The sequence below is a fragment of the Agrilus planipennis genome, unplaced genomic scaffold (assembly GCF_000699045.2).
Source record: "Agrilus planipennis isolate EAB-ADULT unplaced genomic scaffold, Apla_2.0 scaffold39, whole genome shotgun sequence".
Classification (NCBI taxonomy): Eukaryota; Metazoa; Arthropoda; class Insecta; order Coleoptera; family Buprestidae; genus Agrilus; species Agrilus planipennis.
In genome coordinates this window covers 1,484,199-1,511,378 of record NW_020439074.1, presented here as the reverse complement: position 1 = coordinate 1,511,378, position 27,180 = coordinate 1,484,199, and the positions used below count along the sequence as shown (strand labels likewise).

The window sequence follows — 27,180 nt, the reverse complement described above, 5'->3', positions numbered from 1 at the left end:
TGACTTTCAAATAATCTTTTGCATCTTTCGAAATTTCCGATTCGGGATTTTCCTATTTGAACTATCGAGACAGGTATAGGCTTGATTGAAAAATCGGAATTTTATATAGATAAGGGTGGGTTAAATCGTTCGAAGCGATCGAGAACACAGAACATTGTCGAACTTGATTTGCGTTCGTGATTTCTATAAAAAGTGGATAAGAGGACGTGATAGAAATCAGTAAAAGGTGAAATAGGTTGATAGGACATGAAGGCCTAGTTAGAAACATATAAGAAACAAATACAGGATTTAAGAGGGGAAGAACTAGAACTAGATTCGATTACTATTCGGTATTAGCTAGAGATGCAGCTTTAATTTTCAAAATGCGAAGATATAGGAAAAAATTCTTCGCTCACATAAAATAACTAAAGCTGAAGCAGCTTTAAGTAGAACAAATTTATATCATACGTTATTGCACTTAATTCGTTAATACGTGTAATCAGCATTAACAATACGCAGTAACAATCAGCTATCAAGTTCAGCAGTCTGTACTATGAATACCCTAGGCATCCCTTATTAGACCGTCAGGAAGAAGAAAAAATCTTCCCACGCCATCAGCTCCCACCCCATCCTTGCTTATACGAACATTCATAGACGAATTTAACTCGGTGGAGATACTTTTTTTCAAATGAATGGTTAAACCGTCACTCCGCGACCATGATAGTTACCGAGGGGGCGAATAAATTGAACATGAGTGTTGTGAATAACCCTTGACATGATCGCCTTTCTTAGTCTAGTATTCTGGCATTGGAGGGTTGACGCAAACGATCAACCGTCAGTATCGTCTTTTGAGAATTTCCGGTTTCTTATTCTTTGAGGTAACATTTTCTCACCGGGAAAGAACCTAAAACTGGGACAGGAATATTGAATGAAAGTACTGCAAAATTATTGAAAGATTACATTTACGTCATGTCCTACAATACATATGTAGGTATAAGGCGTGCCACAAAAGAGAACGGAGACTGTTTGTGGAACAGTAATTAATTATTAATTTGGAACCCCGTTCTTACACATATGCCTACTAAAAGTCAGTATATACACAATAAGAAATTACAAAATAATATTGAACGTTAACCTTGAAACGATAAACTATTGCTAAAGTTTCGAGAATTCTTTTTTGATGCTGTCACAATAAGATAATGGTAAGAAATAAGCTAGAACTTTGTGATTGGCACCAGAATAATTTATATTTTATTAATTATATCTCGGTACGTACATAGAGTGCGCGAAATGTTTCAAGAGTGCGTTAGTGCAAATATGTGAACGGGCGTTACGTAATGTGAAACAAGTGTGCCGTGGCCGAGCAATTGTTTATACAGACACATGCGTTATGAAATAAATTTTACAGTAAGCTCGGTCGTTGGTACACACCAAAATGATATTTACACAACTTTTGCGAAATAAGATAATCGGAGTTTAAAAATCAATAGATCGCACGCACTGAGAAGTTTTTCTGTTAATCGATGGCGATGTGTTGCAAACGATAATTAAAAATGTTGGCAAGTTATGTGTATTTACAGTAAATTACCCTTAACTTATTTATTTGAGGGGATATCGTCAAACAGATTGCACTGCCAGATTCTGCAGTATTTTCTACCCCTGATACATGTAGCCGAGGGTGTCAAATGGATTGTGTTTTAACCGAAAATTTAGATGCGCTCTTTTAAAACTGTACATTTTCATGTATTTTTACTGTAAATTACCCTTAACTTACTTATTTGAGGAGATATCGTCAAACAGATTACACTGTCAGATTCTGCAGTATTTTCTACCCCTGATACATGCAGCCGAGGGTGTAAAATGGATTATTTTTTGGTCAAAAATTTAGATGCGCTTTTTTAAAACTGTAAATTTTCATGTATTTTTACTGTAAATTACCCTTAACATATTTATTTGAGGAGATATCGTCAAACAGATTACATTGTCAGATTCTACAGCATTTTCTACCCCTGATACATGTAGTCGAGGGTGTCAAATACATTGTGTTTTAGCCGAAAATTTAGATGCGCTCTTTTAAAACTGTACATTTTCATGTATTTTTACTGTAAATTACCCTTAACTTATTTATTTGAGGAGATATCGTCAAACAGATTACATTGTCAGATTCTGCAGCATTTTCTACCCCTGATACATGTAGTCGAGGGTGTCAAATGGATTTTGTTTTAGTCAAAAAGTTAGATGCGCTCTTTTAAAACTGTACATTTTCATGTATTTTTACTGTAAATTACTCTTAACTTATTTATTTGAGGAGATATCGTCAAACAGATTGCACTGTCAGGTTCTTCTATGTTCACGAATTCTATCATTTTCAGGCGGTCATAGCACAAAAAAAATAAGAAATAAGTAACTGATTTCACACTGTCATTTATCATAACGTAATTTTCTTTATTTCAACATCCCGTATATAAAATATTTCTTGATACTTGGTTTTGTAACTATTACCACATAAAACCGTATTTTTTAATAGATGTGTTTTAAAATATCTCAAAAAATTTACGTTTACTTTTAATCTCCCGTGTTCAAAATTGGATTAATTTGTGTTTTCTATTCAGTTTTAAAAATTGTATTCACAAATAATAGGTACATTAATTGCGATAACTTCATGCAATAAATTATTATTAATGGAGAAACAGAACAATAATTGTTAATAAACTTTCTATTATGAGTTGCGCACCTTAGATTTTTGTGTGGGAATTCCCTAACCTTGTGGTATAAATCGAGGTAAAACTTTGCGATTCTATCTATGAAACACTAGACGAAAATAAAATGCACCGTGTAAAAGTCAGTTAAATAAGCTAATCGTTTGTTTAACTTAAGGTTAAATTTTGGTGGAATTGGCTGTATCTTATGTTACAATTACAATTTCTTTCAATTAGCGGTGCCTTCGAAATTCATTAGTATTCATTAATTATATTAATTTATTCCGACTAACCGTAGGCAAAGACCTTAATGTGTTTTTGACTGTTTAAAATTTATAAATGTGTACATGCACATAATTTTTAAATCACCTGTGTTTTATCTGAGCTTTTTTAAGCATTACTTAATCCGAACCAATTTGTTGTATTAGGTAAATCTCCAATTTTTCGATAGTTTTTAATTAATTATCAGCTTTTATCACATATACTTTAAATTTCAACGTATTGGCTATCATCAAATCTAACAAAAACAATATGAAAAGTTATTCGGGTACTGTATCAAAAAAAATTAAAAAGCTGTTGAAATTTAAAATTGATATATATATATATGCATATATATTCACCAGGGTCAATTAAGATATAATAAAACAGCCTTAAATATATATTTTTTTCTAATTTTAAACCGCAGAGAAAAGAATCGACTTTGAGTTGGCCTATTCTTGTCTAAAAATTTGAGAAATGCAGGGGTAGTAACATTTTATTTTTCATTTCGTCCGTATCATCGTCTCTGTCCAGCTACCCTGATTCCACTGCTAAAGCGGGTCTTCCGCCATACCCTCCAGCTTTGCACTAAACTGCAGCTCGGAGAAACTCTGTCTAGTAACTTTACTGGCTAATGGACTGAAGCCCACAAGTCTTTTTTTATTAGTAGTTTAAGTAAAAAAAATATTCTTGTTTCTACATTTTTTCGATTTACCCCATAATAATTGAATAACGACTTGGTATGCATGGGGTATTAAAAGAAAAAAATTAGAAAGATGCACAAAATTTTATTTAATTATTCAATCATAAACACAACTATGTCTGCCATTGTATTTAAGTTACAGGGTAAATTAAATTGACAGGTACTAGCGGTAAAAATATTGACCTTACACCTAATTCTCCTTAATTTATTTCAACCGTACTTAAAACTTAGAAATTTAATTAATAAAGTATACATTTATTTTAATTTAAGAAAGACAAAATAAAAAACCAACACGGTAGGAATACAATATCTCGCCATTAATTTAATTTTATTATTATGATATTTCACAGCAGCAAAAACTATAAAATAATAATTACATTTACAATTATTATTTTGCCTATGTGTATAATTAGGAAAAAATAATTAACATCGTTCCACCTTTACGTCAATTTTGTCTTCTTTGTATTTGTTCATTCTAGCTTCGATTTCAGGTCTAAAGTGTCTAATAAGTCCCTGTACAGGCCAAGCTGCTCCATCTGCCAAAGCACAAATAGTGTGCCCTTCTATTTCTTTACTCAGTTCCCATAACATGTCGATTTCCTCTGGTTTTCCTTTTCCTTCCACAAAGCGCCACATTATTTTATTCATCCAATCAACCCCTGTAAAAAAATTATGATACATTAATAATACCATATTTTATAATGTAATTTTATTAAATACTCTACTGTCAATGAGAAAAAGAGAAACCGTTTCGTAATTTGCCAAAAGATAGGATTTAGTTGATAAAATAAGTATAGTAACACTCGATAGTGTGAACATTACATAATGGAAACCCCGCATAACGTGACCGGCATATTAAATATTACTGTAAATCCCCGATATATTTGGTATTTCTCCAGTCATGCTAGCTGGAGATATGTTGAAAACTAAAGACGTGTTACTCCTTAAGAAATCGGTAGCAATTCAAAGATTAAAGTTAAGACAAAGAACCTTAATGTTTGGAGTTAGTTGGAAAAAAGTATAAATGGTCAGAAACTTTCTGTCTGTCCTTTTACTCAAACTCAAATATAATTTCCTTGAATGTAACATTTTTTTACCTTCTCTGCATGGGGTACATTGTCCACATGATTCGTGTTTGTAAAATGTACTCAATCTGGCAATAGCTTTAATGATATCTGTTTGTTTGTTCATGACGATTAAAGCAGCAGTTCCTAAACTTGTTTGAACTGCAACCAGACCATCGAAATCCATTATTGCTTTTTCACAAACACTGTAATGGAAATTTTATTTAAAATTCATCATTAATCAAATGTAGATTAATATCAATTAAAGCCATTAAAACCACAATATTTACGATTTTGGTATAACTGGCGTTGAAGAGCCCCCTGGTATAACACCAAGTAAATTGTCCCAACCTCCAATGATACCTCCGGCATGTTTTTCAATTAATTCCTTCATGGGTACACTCATTTCTTCTTCTACAGTGCAAGGGTTATTAACATGACCAGAAATATTAAATAGTTTAGTGCCAGAGTTTCTTGTTCTTCCAAATGAAGCAAACCAAGCTCCACCTCGACGACAAATAGTCTAAAACAAAGACATTATTAAAATTATTATTGCCTCATAGTGAATTTTGTTGTGATGTTCACTTACTGGCGAAACTGCTATTGTCTCAACATTGTTAACTGTAGTTGGACAACCAAATACACCAACATCTGCAGGGAAAGGTGGTTTGAGTCTGGGTTTTCCCTGTTTACCCTCAATGGACTCAATCAAAGCAGTTTCTTCTCCACAAATGTATGCACCAGCTCCCCTTTGCACAAAGACATCAAAGTCATATCCTGAACAGCATGCATTTCGACCTAAAAACCCAGCTTGATATGCCTACAATGTAAAAGTGTATAGTTAACAGTAGAAATTTGTATCTATTTACAAATATTATATATCTACCTCTGCAATTGCAACCTGTAAGTTTGAAGCCTCATTATAAAATTCACCCCTAATGTAAATATATGCAGCTTTGGCTCCGATTGCCCTGCCAGCTATTAAACAACCTTCCACTAACTTGTGTGGATCATGTCTCATTATCTCCCTATCTTTGCAAGTGCCTGGTTCACCTTCATCAGCATTTACAACTAAATATTTTGGACGACCATCACCTGGTTTGTTCATAAAAGACCACTTCATTCCAGAGGGGAATCCTGCTCCCCCTCTGCCTCGTAGACCTGAGGTTTTGACCTCATCTAAGGAATATCAAACTTAATCCCTATTTTTCTTACAAAAGTATTCATATAACTAACTTATAATCCAGTCAGGTCCCTTGCATAAAATTTCTTTAGTTTTATACCAATCTCCTCGCTTAAGCGCCCCCTTCAATCGCCATTCATGCCTTCCATAAAGGTTAGTAAACACACGATCTTCATCTGATAATTTCCCAAAAGTTGTTTTGGTCTGTGGTGGAGGAGTACCAGGGGGTGGAGGTTTGTTGCAGTAATTTTGTTTATGTAAACTATTTATGGGGACAATAATCCCTGTAACATTCAACAAATTATGTAACCATATTAGTATTATTTTAATAGTGTTTCTATGCATTACCTCCAGAACTTTTTGCTAAATTACTGCATCGAACTATAACACTGGCCATTTTCATAAATAAAATGGATTTTAATTACTTCTGGAAATCCATAAATTAATAAATATTTTATTTTGTTAACATGTCAAGCATGTGTCAAGTTATAGGCATGATAGTATTTTAATAACCAGGGTTGGTTTAAGAGCAGATTGTATGTTATCATGGTAATAGAAAAGAATACATTTATGTTCAATGAATTTTATATTTTACTAATAAAAAGTCTCTGTTTTTATATACATTGCCAGGTTATGAATGAAATAGTATTTATAGTAAATGATTCGATGAATAAAATTGAATACGGTCCTGGCTATTTATTTTACAATCATGAATCGTGACATAACCTACAAAAGTTGACGTTTATAATTTGTAATTAGTACGTTAAAAAGTTGTCTGAATATAACGCAAAATTGTTCTGTAATTCTGCACTCTATCTGGTAAATCGAATAGAAAGTAATTTTTGTGAAAAATGGAAAAATCAGATCCCTCAAACGATGTTGAATCACTTGCTGATATGTTCAAGGAAGGGTTAGACTTGTACACTGAACTTAACAAAACCAACGAACCCTCCAACAGTCCACAGTTTCAGGTATTCTGTATAATCTTTTGTTAAGTAAGTAACAAGCTTCATATTCCTTTCATTGTTTAAGGCAAATCTAAGGAAAGCCATAAGTATTTTAGAAAATGCCACGCGCTTGGTATCATTGAGTGGGATATTCAGTAGAAATGAAGAAGTAGAGGAAGTTGCAACAACTGATTTGCAATATTTTCTTTTACCAGCCCTATTGGGGAGTTTAAACTTGAAATTGACAACAAGAGATCGCAAAGAAGTAGTAGATGTGGCAGAAGTTTATTTCAATGATTTCTTACAAAGATGCACAGATTATGGATTAACCAATTACAAAAAATCTACAGAAAACAGGTCAGCTGACAGTGAGCAAGATAACAGAACTGAATTGGAGAAATTAGCAGAAATGGCAAACACCCGTGCTAATAAAATTCAAAGATTTAATGAGAAAAAAGAACTGCAGTCAAAATTGGAAACACTGAAAGAAAACATGTCCAATGAGAATGTAGATGAAGAAACAAAGAGAAACTATTTTCTGACAATGCTTAAATTATATATTCATGAAGCCATAGATGAACTGCAGAGCATTGACATTGAAAAACCAATTTTAGAACATATGGCCAGTATAAAGAATGATGAAAGGTCTAAACCCAAAAGAATGCCTGTGCAACCTCTTAGACCAGTAATTATTACAAAAGATGAAGTTCAGAAAGCTGTTTTTGGAGCTGGGTACCCTTCTCTACCAACTATGACCGTACAAGAATTTTATGACAAAAGAGTTAGGGAGGGAATTTTTCCAGATCCTAGCAAACAACCAGCAGGTCCTACCTCTTTGCAAGAAGCAAGTCTCGCTGGTATGTCACTTAATGACGAGGGCGATGAAATTGAAAAAGAAAATAAAATTGAAAATGATGATGAAGAAACATTAGCAAGGGCAAGGGCCATGGACGAATTTAAAGACGACCATCGTAGGGGATGGGGTAATCGTATGAATAGGAGTTAAACTGATGATTTTTGTTGTAATAACGCGCAAAAAATGACTAAATATCTAATCGTATTTGTTATTTCTTTATGTTCATAATTCATTTCAATTTTTACATGAACCAGATATAAGATAAATGAACTTTTTTGTCTGTGAAATGTATGTACCATCACAATTTGAAACTACACTTTTTTTTAATTTTCTAATACCTTTTCGATTGCAATGTACTATAAATATTTAAATATGAGTAAGAATGTGTAACAACAAAATTAGTTGTAATTTAACATGTCTCTATGTATTGATAATTAATTGGAAATTGAATAAAATTGTTTAGAATAATCAAATTATGTTTTTAATGTACTATAGTAATATTATCAATTAGGTTATTCCCACAAAGAGAGAATTACGCAGTATCTCGTAAATGATGTGCGACTTTCGCAATTTCTTATTAGGAATAAGGGCCAAATGTCCAAAGAAAAACAAATTATGAAAATCTATCTAGTAGTTTTATTTACTATTATTATTATTATGATATTCTAATCGGGGGTTGCAAACAGACATCCAAGGGATTGCAGTGGCTAAGAAAAAGCTAATTACTTATATAAAGTCTGGTACTAAATGTGCTTATTGACATTGGATAACTTTAGTTTAAGATTTGTAATAAATACCTAAACATTTACTAATTATTAGTAAGGAGGTAATGGTGTTTAGGAGTTTATTTTTTACTTTTTTTAGGGGGTTGCGATGATATAAAAGTTTTCCTTAAGAAATATATATGGGAATAAAGTGCAAAATGGGTTGCCTAGGTGTTATGTTTACGAATACTTTTATTTCGTCCTGATTCGTAGGTCCTGATTTCCTTATAATGAATTTTTATTGCAAAATGAATAATATTTACAATTTTATTTATAACAATTTATTTCTTCTCTTATTTCCTACTTTCCGGCAAACTTTGTTTTCGTTGTCCTTTGTGTAAGGATTTTTATTACTTTATGTACGTAAAACATTTCAAGTAGAATCATTAGTGTATCTTCTTCATTAGAGGGCTTTTACTTACTAATTTTATACAATTAATCTTGATTTCAATCTTACGTAATGCTTTTCGTACTAAATAACATATGTGTACTTAATGGATAACAAAACAATTTAAGCGAAAGGAATTGATTTGAATGAAAAATTTACATTTAAAGAGATATAATGATTTTCGATCACTAAATAATTAATTGATTCGGGACATAAAATCACGGAATTGCCTTTCTTTTTTGCAGAAGTTTGAACTTATGTAATTGAAATAACTGAAACATACGCATACTTACAAACAATTTGAAAAAAAACAGAAATATTATTCGCAATTTTAATTGGTAAAATACGCTTCAGGATTTTGTGCCAAAATCAATTTATTTAAATATAGATTATCGGAATAATGACGCAACAGATAAAAAATATGTTAAACAGTCTATTACAAAATTTTTATCCAATTTTTTCATTTTTTATTTGATTTTATTTCTGTGCTTTTTAGCGTCTGTTTTCAGTTGTCGTCAAAACCTTGTACATTTATAAAATTTGAGCTAATTGGTGAAAAATTAATCATAAGGCAGGAGGAAACTTAAAATAAAACGGTTTAATACAATTAAAATTTAAAATGATGGTTCATTTTTGTTTACATAAGTTATTTTGATTTCGGTCCTAAACATTTTTATAAGTTATTGATCTTGAAACATTTTTATTATCTTGTTCTTGATAAAAATAAAACGCATGGTAAAGACGTTATCGTACGCCCACGATGATAATTTTCTTTGAAAAACACTTTTTGTGTGACCGTATCTACAACAAAATTGAAAGGCAAAAAGCAAAAGTGATCCGAACATGTAGAAAAACCAATTCAAGGAGAATCTCCGAGTGGATGCTGTTTTTTAACCGAAGATGACTGTGGATCCATGAAGCACCGTCAGTTTTCATGCGCTTTGTGATGGTGTATGTTGAGAGAGGGAGAGAACAGTGGAACGAAATAGCAAAAAATTGTGTGAAAGCAGTCCCGAATTCAGACCTTTTACACCGGGGGTAAATCGAAACTTCTTGGGATGGAATAATTTTTTAATATTGTTTATCTAAATCTCATTATCATCGTAGGGTCGTCAGTCTTGAGACTGGTTGGACACGCATCTTCATTCTTTCTTATCTTGAGCTAATCTTCGCATTTCCCTAAAACTAGAATACCTCACATCCTTAACTATTTCTTTATTTATATTCCTCTTAACTCCTGTTTGTACTTCTAATATGTCTCTAATTAGCCCTTCATACATGAGAAGGTGTCCTACCAACCCTTCTCGTCTATTACATATTGAAGTTGAAATAGAAATTAGATCGTACGAAAAACTGGAATAATGAAACAAGAAAAAAAATCACATTTTCTGTTATCTTGAGAGGAAAAATGCGACTAACCTTTATTTTTGATTTTCCGCACTTTTCCACGTCGTTATTTCGATACTACGAAGCTTTTCCTATCTCCACCTCCTTCCTTAGATTTCCCCTGACGTCTCCGTCAGCTAGCTTTGATATACTACTACTAAATGGTCGTTTTGCACCACCATAAACGAATGTATAGGTAATAGTGTTAGATTCGATATTTAATTCCAGTGGGTAAAAAATAAAGCACAATGTTTAAGACGTCCTTAAATTAGCGAATATCTTCCTAGAATGCGTCGATAGCACATTAAGTTTAAGACAAGAACACAACTTGGTGAATGAAATGAAATAAAGGCTTCCATCAAAGACTTAAATTTTGAATTGGAACTTATTAAAAAGATGTTTTATCGCTAAAACTACTTTTCATTTGATCTATCTTTGAATTCGCAAACTTTTTAAGTAGCATCATCGTCGTGCTTGCTGGTGCAATTTTTTTTGTATAATTCTTCGTGGAATAGAAGCTTTTTCAATTAGTTTTGATTTAATTTGCAGTTTTCATTAAAATTAACGCCTTGCGAAGCAAAATTTTCAGTATGGTTCTAAAATGTCAAAATTAATGTAGTTAGAATTAGATTTTCTTTTAGTGGACATGTTTTAAGTTGTAAACTGTACATAGAGCTTTATCTAAAACGCACAGGGTGGGAGAAAACTATGCTTTTCAGGTATAAGAATTTTCTTCTTGGTTACAATCCTAGATTCAACATTGCGTGAAAAAGTACGTGAAATTTAACGATGATTATTGTTGTAGGTTTTACATATTGTTTTAATATCGTCAAAATCATAATGTCGTCACTCTGAAGACTGCCAGAACACGGACTTCCAACTATTCCTTTATTGATCCAAACATTCCACGTCCTTATTACTATTTGGGAACAGTAGTTTAATGTAGGCCTTCCCCTTGATTCCTATTTCTGATTCTAATAAGTCTGTAGTTAATGTTTCATGTCTCAAAAGGTGCTCTACTAGCAACAGGGTCTCATAAATGAAATTTCTAATACTTTATACTGAATCAAAAATAAGATTTTCCTAAATGTCTTACAATACCACTTTCTCTCTCCATTTCCTATCGCTCGTATTACAGCAACTTTATGTCTACACATAAAGTTTTTCTTTTACTATTATTGCACTCATGTTCATCGTTCAAATATAGCGTACTGCTTCGTTATAGGTAAGCTGGTACATTATGGCTACAGTCGTCTGAGTTTACAGATTTTATTTTCAGATTATATCAGTTTCTTCAATCTTACATTCGTGATCGTCATAATTATAATTTTACATTCCGTACTTTACGTACTGAGTAGGAAGCTCTATTTAGGAGTTTAGTTAAAAGATGTGTTTGCTGTTGATGATAACAGATAATGCTTTAAATATTTCGAGTCGATTAAAGTAGAAACCGAGCTCAAATGGGCCCAATTTATCATATAGATGCCCACGAATGACATGGGAGAAATACGTGACCTTAAACTAAACTGTAATTATATCATTGCAATTGTACTTTTGCCACAGTCTCCTACTTTCTATTTTTCTAACACAATGTTAATGTAATCCTTAAGTAGAAATGTAGGTCTTTCAGTTCATTGTTTTTATAAACAATAATGACGCGTTTGTAAAGTTTTGGTAGTCCATCAAGTCATTCGTTTGGACTTGAAGTTACATTCATTTAATTTCAAATAAAGTTTGTCTAAACTTGATTTCCATAATTAATTGATTCTAGTTGTACTTGAGTGAAGTCCATTACCATTGTAAGTAAAACAATAATTAAACTTCCCTAATCTCTTATTCTTTTGACGAGTTTTAGAAGATACACCATAGTTATTAAATCTAATGGATTATAATTCCACTTATATATTGAAGTGATTATAACTAGAGTAAGAAGTGAAGGAATGATGACAACTATTTAATTCTACTACTGTGAATGATCAAATTATCGTCATGATTATCAGCATAAGGTTGTTAGTCCTAAGACTGGTTGGACACGCACCTCCACTCTTTCCTATCCTGAGCTAATCTTCGCATTTTCCTAAAACTAAAACATCCCACATCCTTAACTGTTTGTGAACAGTAATCTAATCCAGGTCTGCCTCTCCATTTCCTTCTAATATGTCTCTAACTAACCTTTCATGTCTGGGAAAGTGTTCTACTATCTTATCTAGCTTATTTCTTATTGACCTCCGTAGTGACCTCTGTTCCCTTACTTCTCATTTCTAAATGATAAGAAAACAGGATCAATAGGATCAAATAGAACTCAACCGCTGAACTTCATTCCTTTGTGTCCATTTAAGCTATAAATACTTAGTGCTACGCTATATAGTGAAATAGAATTAGTATCCGTTAGAGTTAAAATTAGTGCATCTTTGAAGAAGTCTCAAATTGGCGAAACGATCGTCAAGAGAGTAAAAGATTGTGGAAGTCTAATGAGTGTTTTAGATTTTTTTTATCCTTTTAAATAATGTTAAATCAAATGACTATGGAATAACAGAAAATGGAAGCAGAGAAATTGTCTTTCTTTTTCTAAGTTCTCAAAATAAAGTTTTATAGACTTTTTGGTGCTGAAACTACGATAGTATATCTGATATATTCAAATCACAAAAGATGCATATTTTTACTTAAATACAAAACTGAATTATGCATTTATTCATTTTCTCAAAATAATGATGTCAGTATGACTAAAAACTATTAAAATGTATGCGATGGGCAAAAAAAATGGTTTAAGGGATAGTATACCTCAAGTTTCAAATTGTAACTGCAGTAACAGTGTATATAATTGGATCTGATGAAAAAAGAAAATAGATCGTATCAAAAACTGAAATAACAAAACAAGATAACTGAGCGAAAATTTGGCATATTCTATTATCCTGTGAGGTTAAAAGGTGGAAAATTGTAGGGCGTGCTGTACTGACAAAAAATGCGACTAATTCTTATTGTTTTTGATTTTCCGCATGAAGCTTTTCCTACCCCCATCTTCCCCGTTTACGTCTCCACTGTAAAGCTTTTAATAGACCAGTAAGCTTTAATGAATGATACGAGTACTGTTCGCGCTTGTCCGTAACTTTCTTACGTTTGAGTCCACTGTGCGACGCCGTTCCCCTCACTTTCCGGCCCGCGCCGCGACGGTGGGAAAATGCTTGGAAACTGGTTAGTCGCTTTCGATACGTGTTACATAATAAGTGTGCTTGCTGCTCGGATCGGCGTGGCGAAAGCGGTTGTTTATGTATGTAGTTTAACGTGGTGTAGCGTGTTTATATTTTCACATCTCGGCCTGTTACATTTTCCACCGTTGTCGTCGGTGTTATCAGGTGGTTACCGACGCGGCGCGGCGCGGCGCGTCTATTTCTAGATACTTTAGTTTGTGCTTTCGTGAAGTTGGTGTTTCTGTTCTGTTTTTATTTTTGGTTTAACTTTAATTTATGTCCTCAGCAGGAGGCGATCGCGACCCCTCTTTAACATACGGGTAAGTCGATAAATTGACGATGATTACTGCTTGTAAGGCCAAAACGTACAATTTTCTTCTTGTGATTTTTAAACTTTAACTAATGCTAAGAAATACTACATATTTCTAGAAATTTTTATATTTATCTACAATGAGTAACATACATAAATATATTTATATGTACAGAATGAAGTATTTAGCAAATTAAAGTTTTAATTACTTAAGTTTTTAAAATAGAAAATGACTTACAAACTTTTTGTATATTCCTGTTACTCATAATTATAAAAATGTTCATGATAAAAGTATTGCTGCAAACAATTTATAACTGAAATTAATTAATTTAAACAAAGTTGTTAAAAAAACGTTCTGATAAATAATACATGAATAAAATCATTGGCTCCTCTTTATTATTTGTACATTACACCTAACCGAGTGTAGAAAAACAATTTTTCTAGGTACCCGAAGCAATTTTTGATTAGTTTCTTTTTGTTTAAAAAAATTACGTTAATTTAGAAGGTTCTTTTTGGTTTTGCAGCAGTAAAAAATATCGTATTATTCGAGGTAAAATACCATATTATTTTTAGCAAAAGATTATCTCACTATCTTGATGCCTAGTAGATTAAAAACCTTCGCATTTTTATCGTGAAAGCGCGAAAGACTAAAAAGCTGTCGGAGTAAAATATTTTAAACATACAGTGAATAGTATGTAAAAAAGTCTAAAGTGTAGGAAAGAGGTTTTTCAATTGATGGAAATCGGTTATTTTTATATTCAGCAAGAAAAGTAAAGATAAATCTACTTTTCGTTTATTTAATTTCTGTAGGAATTTTTAATACTTCTGGAATTGTTTGTTCAAATATTTGTAGTTATAAGAATTTACATATTGGAGGAAAGGTAGGTGTAGAGGTCTTTATTCAATTATTGCTTGAAACTCAATAAACCGATAAAGCATTCAATGAGTAGAGTATTTGCAAAAGAAAAACAATTGAGTAGTATTAATTAGTTAATCATTAATTAATTATTATTAGGAAATCATTAATTAATATCATAGTATCCTTTCGCATCGTTGGAAATACTTTCAACCTTTGTAATACCCTATTCAGTTCGGAGTAGGTGGTACAGTAAAAATCGGTTATAACGTACCGAAACGGAGCGTAAAAATGGTACGTTGTATCGATAGCTCTAAAGCCCATCTCTCGTGCTCGTGTAATGGCTCATGACATTTTGAACTAGCTGTACTTGGTACTTTATACGTTGTAAAAGATATTTAATTATTGAAATCTCCAAAATAACGGCCGGCACATGTTCAATTGGTATAAATTATAAACGTTATAAATCAATAAGTTCAGCTGTAAGTAGAAAAGGAGGAAATAAATGCCAGTTTATTACGAGAGCCGATATTTTGCGTTGACGCTCAAATGAATAATTTTCTTTCATCGTTTCCACTCCGTTTATGACCAGGAAACGGGAGATAATCACGGGTCTCTCCTCTTGATCTCGAAATGAATTCCGAATTCGTTACTTTTTCGTGTCCTTTATATGCGGGACTTTTTTGCCAACGTTGCCGTCGCACAAAAACGTTTTACTTCCGAGAACTCGTATACGTAATATAGCAGGCACATAAAGCTCAGTCAATAATACGGAAACTGCATAAAACTCGAGATATTAGGTGAGTATTATGTCGTTGGTGGGCTAGAAATGTGTGCTATTCGGTTTTCAAACAATGGAGCTTGACACCGAACAATATGAACAGTGACCCTTTTATACTGGGCATAATTTAGAGGGTTCAGTTTTTCAATACTTCTTTGGTAATACTAAAATTGGTAAAACAGAAGGTTTGCAAAGTGAAATAGGGTGGCTAACTTCTTCTATTTAAATAAAACACATTTAAACTTTCCTAGCAGTTATGCCTGAGTTAGAGAAAAATCGAGTTAAAGAAAATTTCTTAACTTTTTTTTGAAAAACATCGCTTTTATGTATACTATTTCTGTCATGTCTACCGCTAATAACTCATATAATTTCAGAGCACGTTGCCATACAATATAAATACTTCCTTCGTGTTGTCTTTTCCTACATTATCTTATGATTGTAAGCTCACCGCTTTTTTGCTGTTTTTCATAATATAATGTTGTGTGCCTCAGTAAAAATTTAAAGCTTGAGCTTTTGATTATCGCTCATCAACATTAACTGGTTGGACACGTACCTCCACTCTTTCCTATCCTGAGCTAAACTTCGCATTTCCCTAAAACTAGAACATCCCATATCCGTAACTATTTGCGAACAGTAATCTAATCTAGGTCTACCTCTACCCCTCCTAACTCTTGTTTCTGCCTCTAATATGTCTCTTGACTAGACCTTCATGCCTAAGAAGGTGTCCTACCAACCTATCTCGCCTATTTTTTATTGACTTCCATAGAGTCATCTGTTCTCCTATTCTTTCCAATACCTCTTCATTTCTAACCTTTTCTACCCACGATATCCTCATAATCCGCCTGTAACACTACATTTCGAACGTTGCTAACCTTTTCTTTTCCGTCGCGCCCACTGTCCATGTTTCGCACCCGTACAATGCCGTGCTCCAAACATATAAGTACCTTTAACAACCTTTTTCGAATTTCTAAGTTAACCGTTCTTTTTATTAAAGGCGACACGACCCTGCGCTATCCTCTGCTTTATATCCCTACTATCGCTGCGGTTGATTTTTCCGAAGAAAATCAATAGAAATTCGAGTTAAAGGGACAATTTGTAATATAAAATTCGCACTTGATTCTCCAATTAGAGAAATTAGGAAATTAGAGTTTAACTTTTTAGAAAGAAAGTAAAAATTTTTGAGTTGTAGAAGTTTTGGCTACAAAATTATTTCAGATCACATTGATATACAATATAAAAGCTTCGTTCGTGTTGCCTTTTTCTACCATAATCTTATGATCCTAGTCTAACCGCCTTTTTATTGTTTTTCATAGTATAATATTAGATGCTTCAACGAAAATTTAAAGCTTGAGGTATTCATTATCGCTGCGGTTGATTTTTCCGAAGAAAATCAATAGAAATTCGAGTTAAGGGGCTGCAGAAGTTCGATTGTAATTTGTAATGTATAAAAAGAATGTTTATGAATGGCTATATTTTGTTCCCATTTATTTAGAATATTGGATATTGGAAATATCTTTACTTAAGATTTCTTTTATGGCTTGGTATAACTGAACTTTTCGTAGTCTGTGTCGTGATTCTGTGATTAAGCAAAAGAAAAGATCAGAGGAAAGGGTAGGTACATTAGGACAATTTTTTAGTATTACAATTGACAAACAATTTTTAGTACATTTAATTTGAAGTAGGTACTTATACGTTGCAATTTTCTCACAGGTTTTGTGAAGTCATTAACTAAGCTTTTATGGTCCTTTTACGGTCTTAAGGTTTCATGATTTTATGAGATTTTCATAAAAAGGCATTAATCGCCTTCCCTTAAAGTGCTTGCGTGTTTCTCTATTACAACGAAATGTGATTTTAACTATCTTCATAAAAATTCGTGCATTATTTATATATTATGCATATGGAAAAACTGAAAGCAACTTGAGGGTATATACAGGGTGGATTGATTTTTTTGTATTTATCTGACTTTAAAAATAGTATAATGATATGTATTATTTCAACTAGTAATTTCCTTGCTTATACGCATATATATCATAAATTTGTTGCTGTAACTTTTTACAACTACAACTATAACGTCCCATATTCCTAATGTACATTTCTTCTATTTGTAATACGTCTGACTAGGATCCTATCTCTTCTTTTCCTTATTGATTTTCATACGTCTGTTATTTCTTTTCATAAACGTAAGTAATTGCTATTGCTATCGTTAAATCTTCCAAAGTTCGTAGTTTTATAATTGAGCATTGCATGTCTCTAAAGGGTGTAGGATACTGATTAACGAGGGTGGAATACAATAACACATAGAAAGATACATTATCGATAATTAGGTGTAAACTGTCGTCGAATCCGTTGTTAAGTTGTTATCACTGGTATGATTTTCGAAGGACAGAATTGTAAATAGGTGTATCAATAGGTACTAAAGAGAGGTAGGCACCTACGTTAAGTAGTCATTACAGTAACAGAGTACTTACTCTACTACGCGATTTCATGTTGAGCTTCATGACAATACAGGCCATTATGTGTAGATATTATGTATGTGAATTGGTGTGTGTATGTGTGTGTGAGAGAAGAAGTCACGAACTATAGTGTGGGTGCAGAGATAGTGTGCGACTCCAACCGGTTTATACGGTGGCAATAAACTAAAAATGGGGCAACAAAACCTTTTGTTTCACTTTTGCACGCCATATGCATTTTCTTTTCATGATCAGACGAATGCTTAGTAAGTACACAAGTACGTATGCATATGTAAGTGTTTATTGTCTATATGTGTGCAATGTATGTGTAGAGGTCGTTCAGCATGTCATGAACCTTGGCCTTGGGACAAAACTCCACCCACTTCGTACAGTTTATCTGCAGCTCCATCCCTGGTAATATAGTGAGACAAATGATTAATAGCCGATTCAATATTTTTATAATCCACCCATCGTAAGGCTCGCCTCTGGCGCATGCAAAGGCTCATGAGATTTGAAAGTAGCTGTAGGCACTATTGTGGTGTCTTGGATGCTACAGGGTGTTCTAGAGTTATAGGACTTAAAATTTGATAGATGAATAAGTTCTTGGTCAAAACTTTGCCTATTTATTGACAGGCACCTTTGTGCTGTCTTGATAATAATGCGTGTTGTTGGACCGAGGTTACTAGATCGATCGACCATATGTAAGTGTTTATTGTCTAAATGTGTGCAATGTATGTGTAGAGGTCGTTTAGAATGTCATGAACCTTGGCCTTGTGACAAAACTCCACCCACTGCGTACAGTTTATCTGCAGCTCCATCCCTGGTTAAATAGTGAGACAAATGATTAATAGCCCAGTCAATATTTTTATAATGCACTCATGGTAGGATCCGCGTTTGGCGAATGTGAAGGCTCATGAGATTTGAAACTAGCTATAGACACCTTTGTGCTGTCTTGATAATAAATCCTTGATGCTACAGAGTGTTCTAGAGTCACAGATAGATGAATAGGTACTTCGTCAAAGTTTTGCCTATTTATTGACTTAGCATTTTGTGGTTTGTTGGGAAGCCACACAATAGCTTTAAATTTAACATAATACTTTCACAATGTAAGCTTCATGGCAATGCGTGTTGTTGGACCGAGGTTACCAGATCGATCGACCAACGGTTGACAACTGTGTTTTTTTTTCCTTTTTGTCTTGTCTGTTCAAGCTTCAATTGTAGGTAACATTGACTGAATTACGCAGCAATAAATACAGTTTATTTTTAACTTTACTTGTACCTACTGATTTTGTGCGTCTTCCAAACGTAACACCTGAAACTTTATCCTTATAAATGTCCATCATTTTCGATGAACTTTGACTTTTGGTTCAATTTCGTGGATCGATATGCTCATATGCTTGCCGTTAATGTTAAACAAACCAACCTGTAAATTTCAAAAGGCTTATTGCTGGTCAGGGTCATTGGTTAGTCATCTAATAAATGCTATTAGTAGGTCTTTAGAAGCTATAATACATATATACGTATTATGTAGACACGTATGTACATATCATCTTGCCCCAATTTAATTTTGCGAAAGGTTAATTACTGCAGTAGTTTTAAGATCAAACCGAACGTGAATTTGCGCGATCGTTACCAAAGAAGAATATTAGTTTATTGCATGACTGTTCCACTGAGACTGCAGTAATGACTTTTCTAGTTACAACTTACATTTACGATTAGATATAGTATATCAGCAGTGGTAATTGTTGCTTTTAGATTAAGCTGTTTTAATGCCCTGAAGGTAAATCTAACTTGACATGATTAAAATTGAATTCAGACTTTGTAACATACTCTTACAGTGGGAACTAAAACACGGAGTTTTCCCAAACCCTAGTACGTAAGACTTTATGATGAACTTGAGTATTAAGGCTTGAACATAAAAAATTAAATTTTACACAAATTATAATAATTTTGTAATATTATAAATATGGTTTAAGGATGTTTGGGAGGTATGTCAAAATGCTACGAGACAAATAAAAATTTGGAAGAACGTTCCTCATTCAATTCTAAAACTCCTGTAAAAATTACAAATCGATTCACTAAACCGTTAAAAAGTTATTGAAATTTTAAAAAATTGTAATTTTACACGTCATTTTATGGAGATTCGTTAACCGAACAGATTAAATTTATTTTTATTAACAGAAAAAAAGCTACCAGAAATTTCAAACTTTTATAATAAGTAACTTGAACTCTGGAGAATCACTTTAGCGTAAGGTTATTCAAATTCACTAAATGGTTATCGAGGAAAAAATGAAAAATTAGCTGAAAATCTCGTTTTTACTTGATAATATAATGATAATATTTATAATTGTCTGAAATAAATGCAATTTTAAAGTTTTAATTATTATTTAAACATATTAAAAAGTTTTACGCTCATTATTAATAGAGATTGAAACTAAATATTTTTTTGTTTCGAAGTTGAAATCAAGGCATATTCACTGCCAAAAGTCAGTTAAAAATTTTCCATATTATTCGTTATTTCTTATTTTATTCAAAGTTTTTGGTCAAATTCCAAATTTTCTCTCAAACCATATACTTTTTTTTAGTATAGATAGTATTTATTTACCTCATGATATGCTGCAAAACCTAATTAATCACGAATTTCTATTTTTATGTACTCTTGTCTCCGATTGTACCTCCCAACCATTCTTAATTAAATGACATTTACTCTCCCTGAATGCGTATCAAAGATCGTCGAAGACCATGCAAAACTAATCTTTCTAACCCTCGGGTATGGTATTTTTTCTGGATAAAAGGTACCCTATGTCCTTTTATGTACTCCTAAAAATGTATGTCCAAAATTTCATGATGGTCGGTTGAGCACTTAAGGCATGAAATGGTAGCAAACAAACAAACAAACAAACAAGAAAACGAACAAACAAATAGACAAAAGGCATTTGTAATATTAGTTAGCATAGTTTGTTGTGCGTTATTGTTACATAAATTTTATTCAGTTTCTTTTTCATTTCAAAGTGTATATATAAATATTTCATGGATTTTGCATTTCGCTGACGTGACTCATTTATTACTGTTACACTTTGCATTTAAAATGAAGCGAGCAGCTTGGATATCAATTTAAAAATAGCCTGTTTACTTTAATCATTTGTTCCCAACAAAAATTGTCCAATGAGTCACCTTGCTGGTACAAACCTGCATTATAAAAATTGCTTTGTTTTGTACCAATAAGGACTGTTTTGTAAAATTCATACCAGTAAGTCTATCGGTTATACATTCATATAATTGATCCTAGATTCAGAATTTATTGACGTGATAGTTTTATTTGGCGCTTAGTTTACATTGCCTTGCTCCACATTATTGCTTTCGTAATTATTGGAATATCAGTAGTTTAGCTTAAAATGGGTAGACGCAAAATGTATAGGTTTTAATATAATGAAAACGAACGAAGGTTTCGTGATTATAAATAGAATACATGAACGAGCTGTATTGAATTTGGGGATTTTGCGTAAGTCTGGAGTCCAATTTATATCATCCTATATTGCCTAACCAAATTAAATATAGTAGAACATTAAAACTCTGTTTTATTTTGTACGTCTCGTTTTTCTGTACAATTTATTACCTAATTCACAATATTAGAAAGTAGAGGGAATCAATAAATAAGATAAAAACAGACTGTCCCTAATTCATCATTATCATCATAAGGTTGTCAGTCCTAAGACTGGTTGAACACGTACCTCTACTCTTTCCTATCCTGAGCTAAACATCGCATTTCCCTAAAACTAGAAAAACCCACATCCTTAACTATTTGCGAACAGTAATCTAATCTAGGTCTACCTCTACTCCTGTTGGATCCTGTTTTTGCCTCTAATAAGTCTCTAACCAGACCTTCATGCCTGGAAAGGTGTCCTACCAGCCTATCTCGCCTATTTTTTATTGACTTCCATAGAGTCCTCTGTTCTCCTACTCTTTCCAATACCTCTTCATTTCTAACTTTTTCTACCCACATTATCGTCATCATTCGCCTATAACACCACATTTCGAAGGCTTCTAACCTTTCCTTTTCCGCCGCGCCCACTGTCCATGTTTCGCACCCGTACAACGCCGCGCTCCAAACATGCATACCTTTAATAATCTTTCGAATTTCTAAATTAACCGTAATTCTAATCTATCCATCTCTACTTTTAAATCGTCTAATTTTCCTACTTGCCTCATTGTCCTAACATTCCACGCTCCTGTCCTTAATTACCATCATAAACTTAAATCTGTTTAACTCAAATTTTATGGTATTTTAGGTGAGGATATCAATCAAATATAAAATTGACTACCATCTAAATCTAGCTTTTCCTCATCTATTTTTATGTTAAAGAAACTTTTACTTTATTTTTATTAATTCATATTCTTGTGTCAATATCGTTTGTATACTATTATCTGTATCGTCATAAAATCGAAGCATATTATGCTTCAAATTTAAAACGTAAATTAATTAATTAACGCAGATACATTTTCAGGGATTATCCAGTTTAATTATTTCCGTTAAATATATTTTGTGCTTTGATGCGTCTCGTTGCCCGTTCCCCCTACGATCCGTTTCATGTTTGGAGGGATTCTGTACACCGAAGAGAACTTTTCATCATCTTCAAAATTCGGGAGGTAGCTATTGATTTTCCACTTGTAAGGGACAGTTGCTGCGTGAGCTTATTTTTATTTAACGAGAACGACGAAGGAAAATCAAATTCACAGTCACAGTCGACAATGGAAAATCGTTTTATATTCCAAATGAGAAAATTCGGTCTTCATTCCTTACCTAATGTACGCATACGGTTATTTCGAAAGCAGTAGGCCCGAAGTAAGAATAAATAATTGATAAGGTTTATAAATGAATATATATTTCTCTGAACTGACTCCAGGTTTCTTAATATAAAACCGCCTCTCAATCTCGTCCCGTTTCTTGAAGTGCTGGACGAATTTAAAATGGTTTAATACCTTAAATAAAATTAATAACGAAAGAAGATTAATTATCGGATCGAGAAATAAAAGCACACCAATTATACTTCGTTTACTTTCTGTAGCGATGTGACCTTCAGATTGACCGGCGCAAAGTAGAAAAGAATAGCACTAGGCCAGAAAAGGAAGGTTAACCGGTGAGGAGCGTATAATCCGTACAGTACTGCACGGAAAAATTGACCATTTTATCCACTACAATTGCATTGCTCAAATGTGCTGTTATTGGTACCATTTACTCATGAAAATATCAACGAGATGTTTATTTATATTTGAAGACATACTGAAAGCTTTAACGCTTGTTTTCGACTCGCACTACTATTCATTATTTGACAAAACTTTTGCCAGATACTGTATGTAAAAGTATATTTAATTAACAAGAGTCGAGAATATAATGAGCTTTTTTCTCCCTACCTACGATTTTGCCAGCGCGCATCCAAGACATGGAACGGGTACCTACATCGCTAGAGAAAGTAAATGAAGTATAACTGGTTTGAATTTAGGCAGAGTTTTTTTGTAATATGATTGAAAATGTGCTTCCAGTTCTTTCTGGGCTTAGAAACCCTGTAATTCAAACCATTTCATAAACAACTAAGTGGATCATGGAAAACAAATTACTTCGTAAAAGTGCTTTGTAATTTATAATTTAAAGAGCTTGGATTTTAAAGGAAATTAAAGCATCAAAGACTAAAGCACCTTCAAGACTTTGGGCTTAGGACCTGGAGCTTTGTCCAGCTTTGGTCTTAGAATGGGCCGGGGAGCAGAGCAGAACTAGATAAAGCTCTCATCAAATGAGTTCCAATCTCTAAGCCTAATGATTTTAACTCTATATGTTCCAATTACTTTTTAATAAGCAATTTGAGTGTGCTGTAAGAACTTTGAAAGAACTTGAAACTCTTAATTATAAATTACAATGCACTTTTATGAAGTGTAGGCTCGAATTATGGGCCTTCCAAACCCTGAAAGCACAAAATGTTAAAGCTCTACTCACTGGCATTTTAGAAAAGGAAATGTATTTGTTACTCTTAGTCTACTACATGTTAGATACATTGACATTTGAAAGTACGAAAACAAAATGACTCAGTTATATATAAGCAATTTAGTAAAGCTTTCGATTTGTTCGTGTTTTCTGATGTTTAGTAATATAGCCGAGGGTTGGTACTCTATTTTACTGTAGCATTTTTGAGTCGTTCCAAAATCTTCGATGTAGAAGACCTTAATTGTGGTAATTCAGAATTCGCATCAAATAAAAGAACCAATTTCGCGGAGTCTCGCGCTTCTGCCACAGAATCCTTCGGGTCTTACAAGAAAATCCTTTCAAGGATACACTTTCCATGCGTTGTCTTCTTTTTTATTCCACCCTGATCACTCGCTTAAGTCTATACTTGATGGAAAAATCGAAAATATCCTCCCTCTAATATAAGCATTGCCGCATCGCGAGTATCTGCTCTATACGGCTACCCACCTATGTATACGGATAAAATATAAGCGATACATAATCAAAAACTTAAGTACACAACGGTATATGCATCTTCGGAGTCAATGTTACTTTATCAGTCATGGGCTGAAGTGATAAAATACGTAAAGCACTTTTATGAAGATATATAATATAATACATTATTGAGTGATTATTCAACGGTATACCGTACCCGTATTTATATACAGGGTGTCCTTTCCAGGTGTGCCTGCTCTTGCTTTATGGGGATATTCTGAAAATTGCCTAAAATTACCACAGCTAATAGATAAGTTTCCTTTTTAAACAGTTACGGATGTGGATATTTTTTTTAAATTTTTTGAAAGCGAATGTCACTTTTTTTATAATAATTTCGATGAAAATGCCACAAATGGCGCGGTAAACGCGATGAGATCCAAAAAGATCGAAATCGCGATCCGCGTCTGACAGTTTCGACAGAATACAGATCACTTCGAATTATTTTATTCAATAATTTCGATGTTTACCATTTTATGCAGGAAGATTAGTTTTATTCTAAAATCACGAACGTAAAAACAAATGCCAGCTAATATAAATTTCAAACTATCGCGCCGTTAAGGTTCGTTAGTAGTCACGATATTGACATTTACAAGCACGAAAATTTGTTAACATACAAACAACTGGAAAAAAGTGAGAAAGCGGCCCACTTGTCACGTTCTATGGATATAAATCGAAAAAAAACAGAGCAGCGCCCGCTTAGACAGATACAAAGTAGCTGCAACAAATCAAAGCAGGCATCGCTAGTTTAAAAATAAATTGAAACTTTAGTAGTAATGACCGGAAAATTAGCTCGAATCCTTTTAAATGCCCTTGTTTACTGCAGCAGAGCAAGTTAGTTGGATGGTTAATTTTGTTAAATCCGGTAATTGACTTCAAGTATACTCAGTTCGAAATGGTACTACAACGGCTTCAACTTAAAGTTGCCTAATAAAATGAGTGAAAGTGTTTTTACATAAATAACTAACAAAATTGTATTAGAATACTTGATACATATTCGTTTGCTTATTATTATTTTAAATAAGGAATTTCATTCAAGTGTAAAGGATTCTGCTAGATCCTTATGGAAAATAGTTTTTCGTCAAACTGTCTGAAACTATGGATTCTGGAAGTTCTCGGCGTGTAGATCAAAAGTCTCAAACAGCGCTAAGTGTGAGAATTATTGAAGAAATAAGTAGAGAGAGTGGTCCTGAATAGTATTCTATTCCATGAGTTGAGGTGTCAAAGTTGAATTCATTCGAGCTAATTCAGGAACTCTACAAAATAAAAAAATAAAAACTAGAATACTGGTATGTAAGGGAAGAAAAAGTAGGGAAAGAGCGAAAGTAAAGATAGGAGACGAACAATTAGAACAAGTGACTGATTTTAGGTATCTAGAAAGTCAGATATGTCAGGATGGAAGGAGTAGTAGGGATATTAAGGAGGGGATAGCGCACGATCGAGTGGCCTTCAATAATAAGAAGTCACTTCTATGCTCGTAAACGGTTCATGTAGAAATTCGAAAAAGGTTGTTAAAGGTGTATGTTTGGAGCGCGACGCTGTACGGGTGCGATACATGGACGGTGGGCGCTGCGGAAAAGGAAAGGTTAAAAGCGTTCGAAATGTGGTGTTATAATGAAGAGGTATTAGAAAGAATACGAGAACAGAGGATTCTATGGAAGTCAATAAGAAATAGGCGAGATAGATTGGTAGGACACCTTCTCAGGCATGAAGGTCTAGTCAGATACATTTTAGAGGCGGAAACTGGAGTTAGGAGAGATAGAGGTAGACCTAGATTAGATTACTATTCGCAAAAAGTTATGGATGTGGATTGTTGACTAATGACCTTATGTTAATAAATTCAGGAACGCTAAATTTGAATATTATATTACTTAAGTGTATTAAAATCATTAAAAGAACTACATATTTTTTTTTGACTTTTAATTAGGAACAACTTTTTTATTTCGAAAGCTATTGGAACAGTTACTTCACACTGTTATTAAATATGTTAAGATCTACAGGAATCGACCTTTTAATCATTTAAAAATTATCCAAATCAAATATGACGTCCGCGTCCTCTTGATGTGCTGAAGATTCTTATTCTGATTGATATACCTACGTAAAATTCATCAATATGAAAACAAGTGATTTACCATATTCTACAAAGGGTACCTATGCCCATTTGTGTAAAGGTTACTGTATAAAGTGACTTGTTGAGTAACGCATTAACATTTATGTAAACCATGTTAAGCGATTATTATCTTGTTAAAGAGTTTCTTTTCCCTTCATAATATTACCATGTTTGATTTGTGCCGTATCGCTAATTAGATAAATACGAGTATGAAGTCTATGGGTAGGTGTACAGGTAATTGCCAAGAATTACTTATTCGCTAATGAAGAGGTGGGTAGGTGGAAACCAGTTGTTGTCCCGTTCAATGAGTCAGTAACGATAAGGAAGGCCAGAAGGTGAATACCTAATAGAAAAATATTGTTGTGGGTGGCTGTCCAGCTTTCTCTTGTTTCTTTTGTCTTATGATAAAACTGATTGACGTTAAACTTCAATTATATACCACATACACGTTCGGTAGCTCAAGGTTTTTATTACACCCAATCGATTCTTTCGTAATAACAAAATTACTTTTAAGGATAGTAAACTGTAAATTAACTGATTGGAGATAATTTAGATTGAGGAAGACAAAATAGTGTTAGTGCTAACACAAAAATTGGAGACAAAAATCGGTTGTCTGTAAAGTCGGTTTACTGACGATAGTTGAACGTAACAACGTCATAAGAAAATACTGATGGAATGGTTTCATTTTTCAAAAGAAAATTTTAATTTTATTTGTTTGATAGATATTTTGTATGGATATAGAGAAGGAGGTAAATGGAAATGTATTATTGT

At 33.1% G+C, this 27,180-nt stretch overlaps 3 protein-coding genes across 4 annotated transcripts in view; 2 read left to right on the top strand and 1 right to left on the bottom strand.

Annotated features, from left to right (window-relative positions):
* Window positions 1-3,704: 3,704 nt before the first annotated feature.
* On the bottom strand, window positions 3,705-6,387 carry LOC108745091 (NADH dehydrogenase [ubiquinone] flavoprotein 1, mitochondrial). Its single transcript, XM_018481159.2, has 7 exons — window positions 6,235-6,387; window positions 5,940-6,170; window positions 5,590-5,882; window positions 5,293-5,523; window positions 4,994-5,226; window positions 4,737-4,909; window positions 3,705-4,298 (listed from the first exon to the last, which is right to left on the bottom strand). The coding sequence occupies exons 1-7, from the start codon at window positions 6,287-6,289 to the stop codon at window positions 4,063-4,065; spliced, it is 1,452 nt and encodes a 483-aa protein (XP_018336661.1). The 5' UTR covers window positions 6,290-6,387; the 3' UTR covers window positions 3,705-4,062.
* Window positions 6,388-6,607: 220 nt separating this feature from the next.
* Window positions 6,608-8,157, top strand: LOC108745009 (immunoglobulin-binding protein 1). The gene is made up of 2 exons (XM_018481011.2): window positions 6,608-6,857; window positions 6,919-8,157. Exons 1-2 carry the CDS (start codon window positions 6,738-6,740, stop codon window positions 7,837-7,839), a joined length of 1,041 nt encoding a protein of 346 aa, XP_018336513.1. The 5' UTR covers window positions 6,608-6,737; the 3' UTR covers window positions 7,840-8,157.
* Window positions 8,158-13,424: 5,267 nt separating this feature from the next.
* Window positions 13,425-27,180, top strand: part of LOC108745060 — a 232,298-nt gene continuing 218,542 nt past the window's right edge. For both annotated transcript variants that reach the window (XM_025977230.1, XM_025977228.1), the window contains exon 1: window positions 13,425-13,735. The gene's annotated coding sequence lies outside the window, so the exon portion shown is untranslated. The remainder of the gene's footprint in view (window positions 13,736-27,180) is intronic.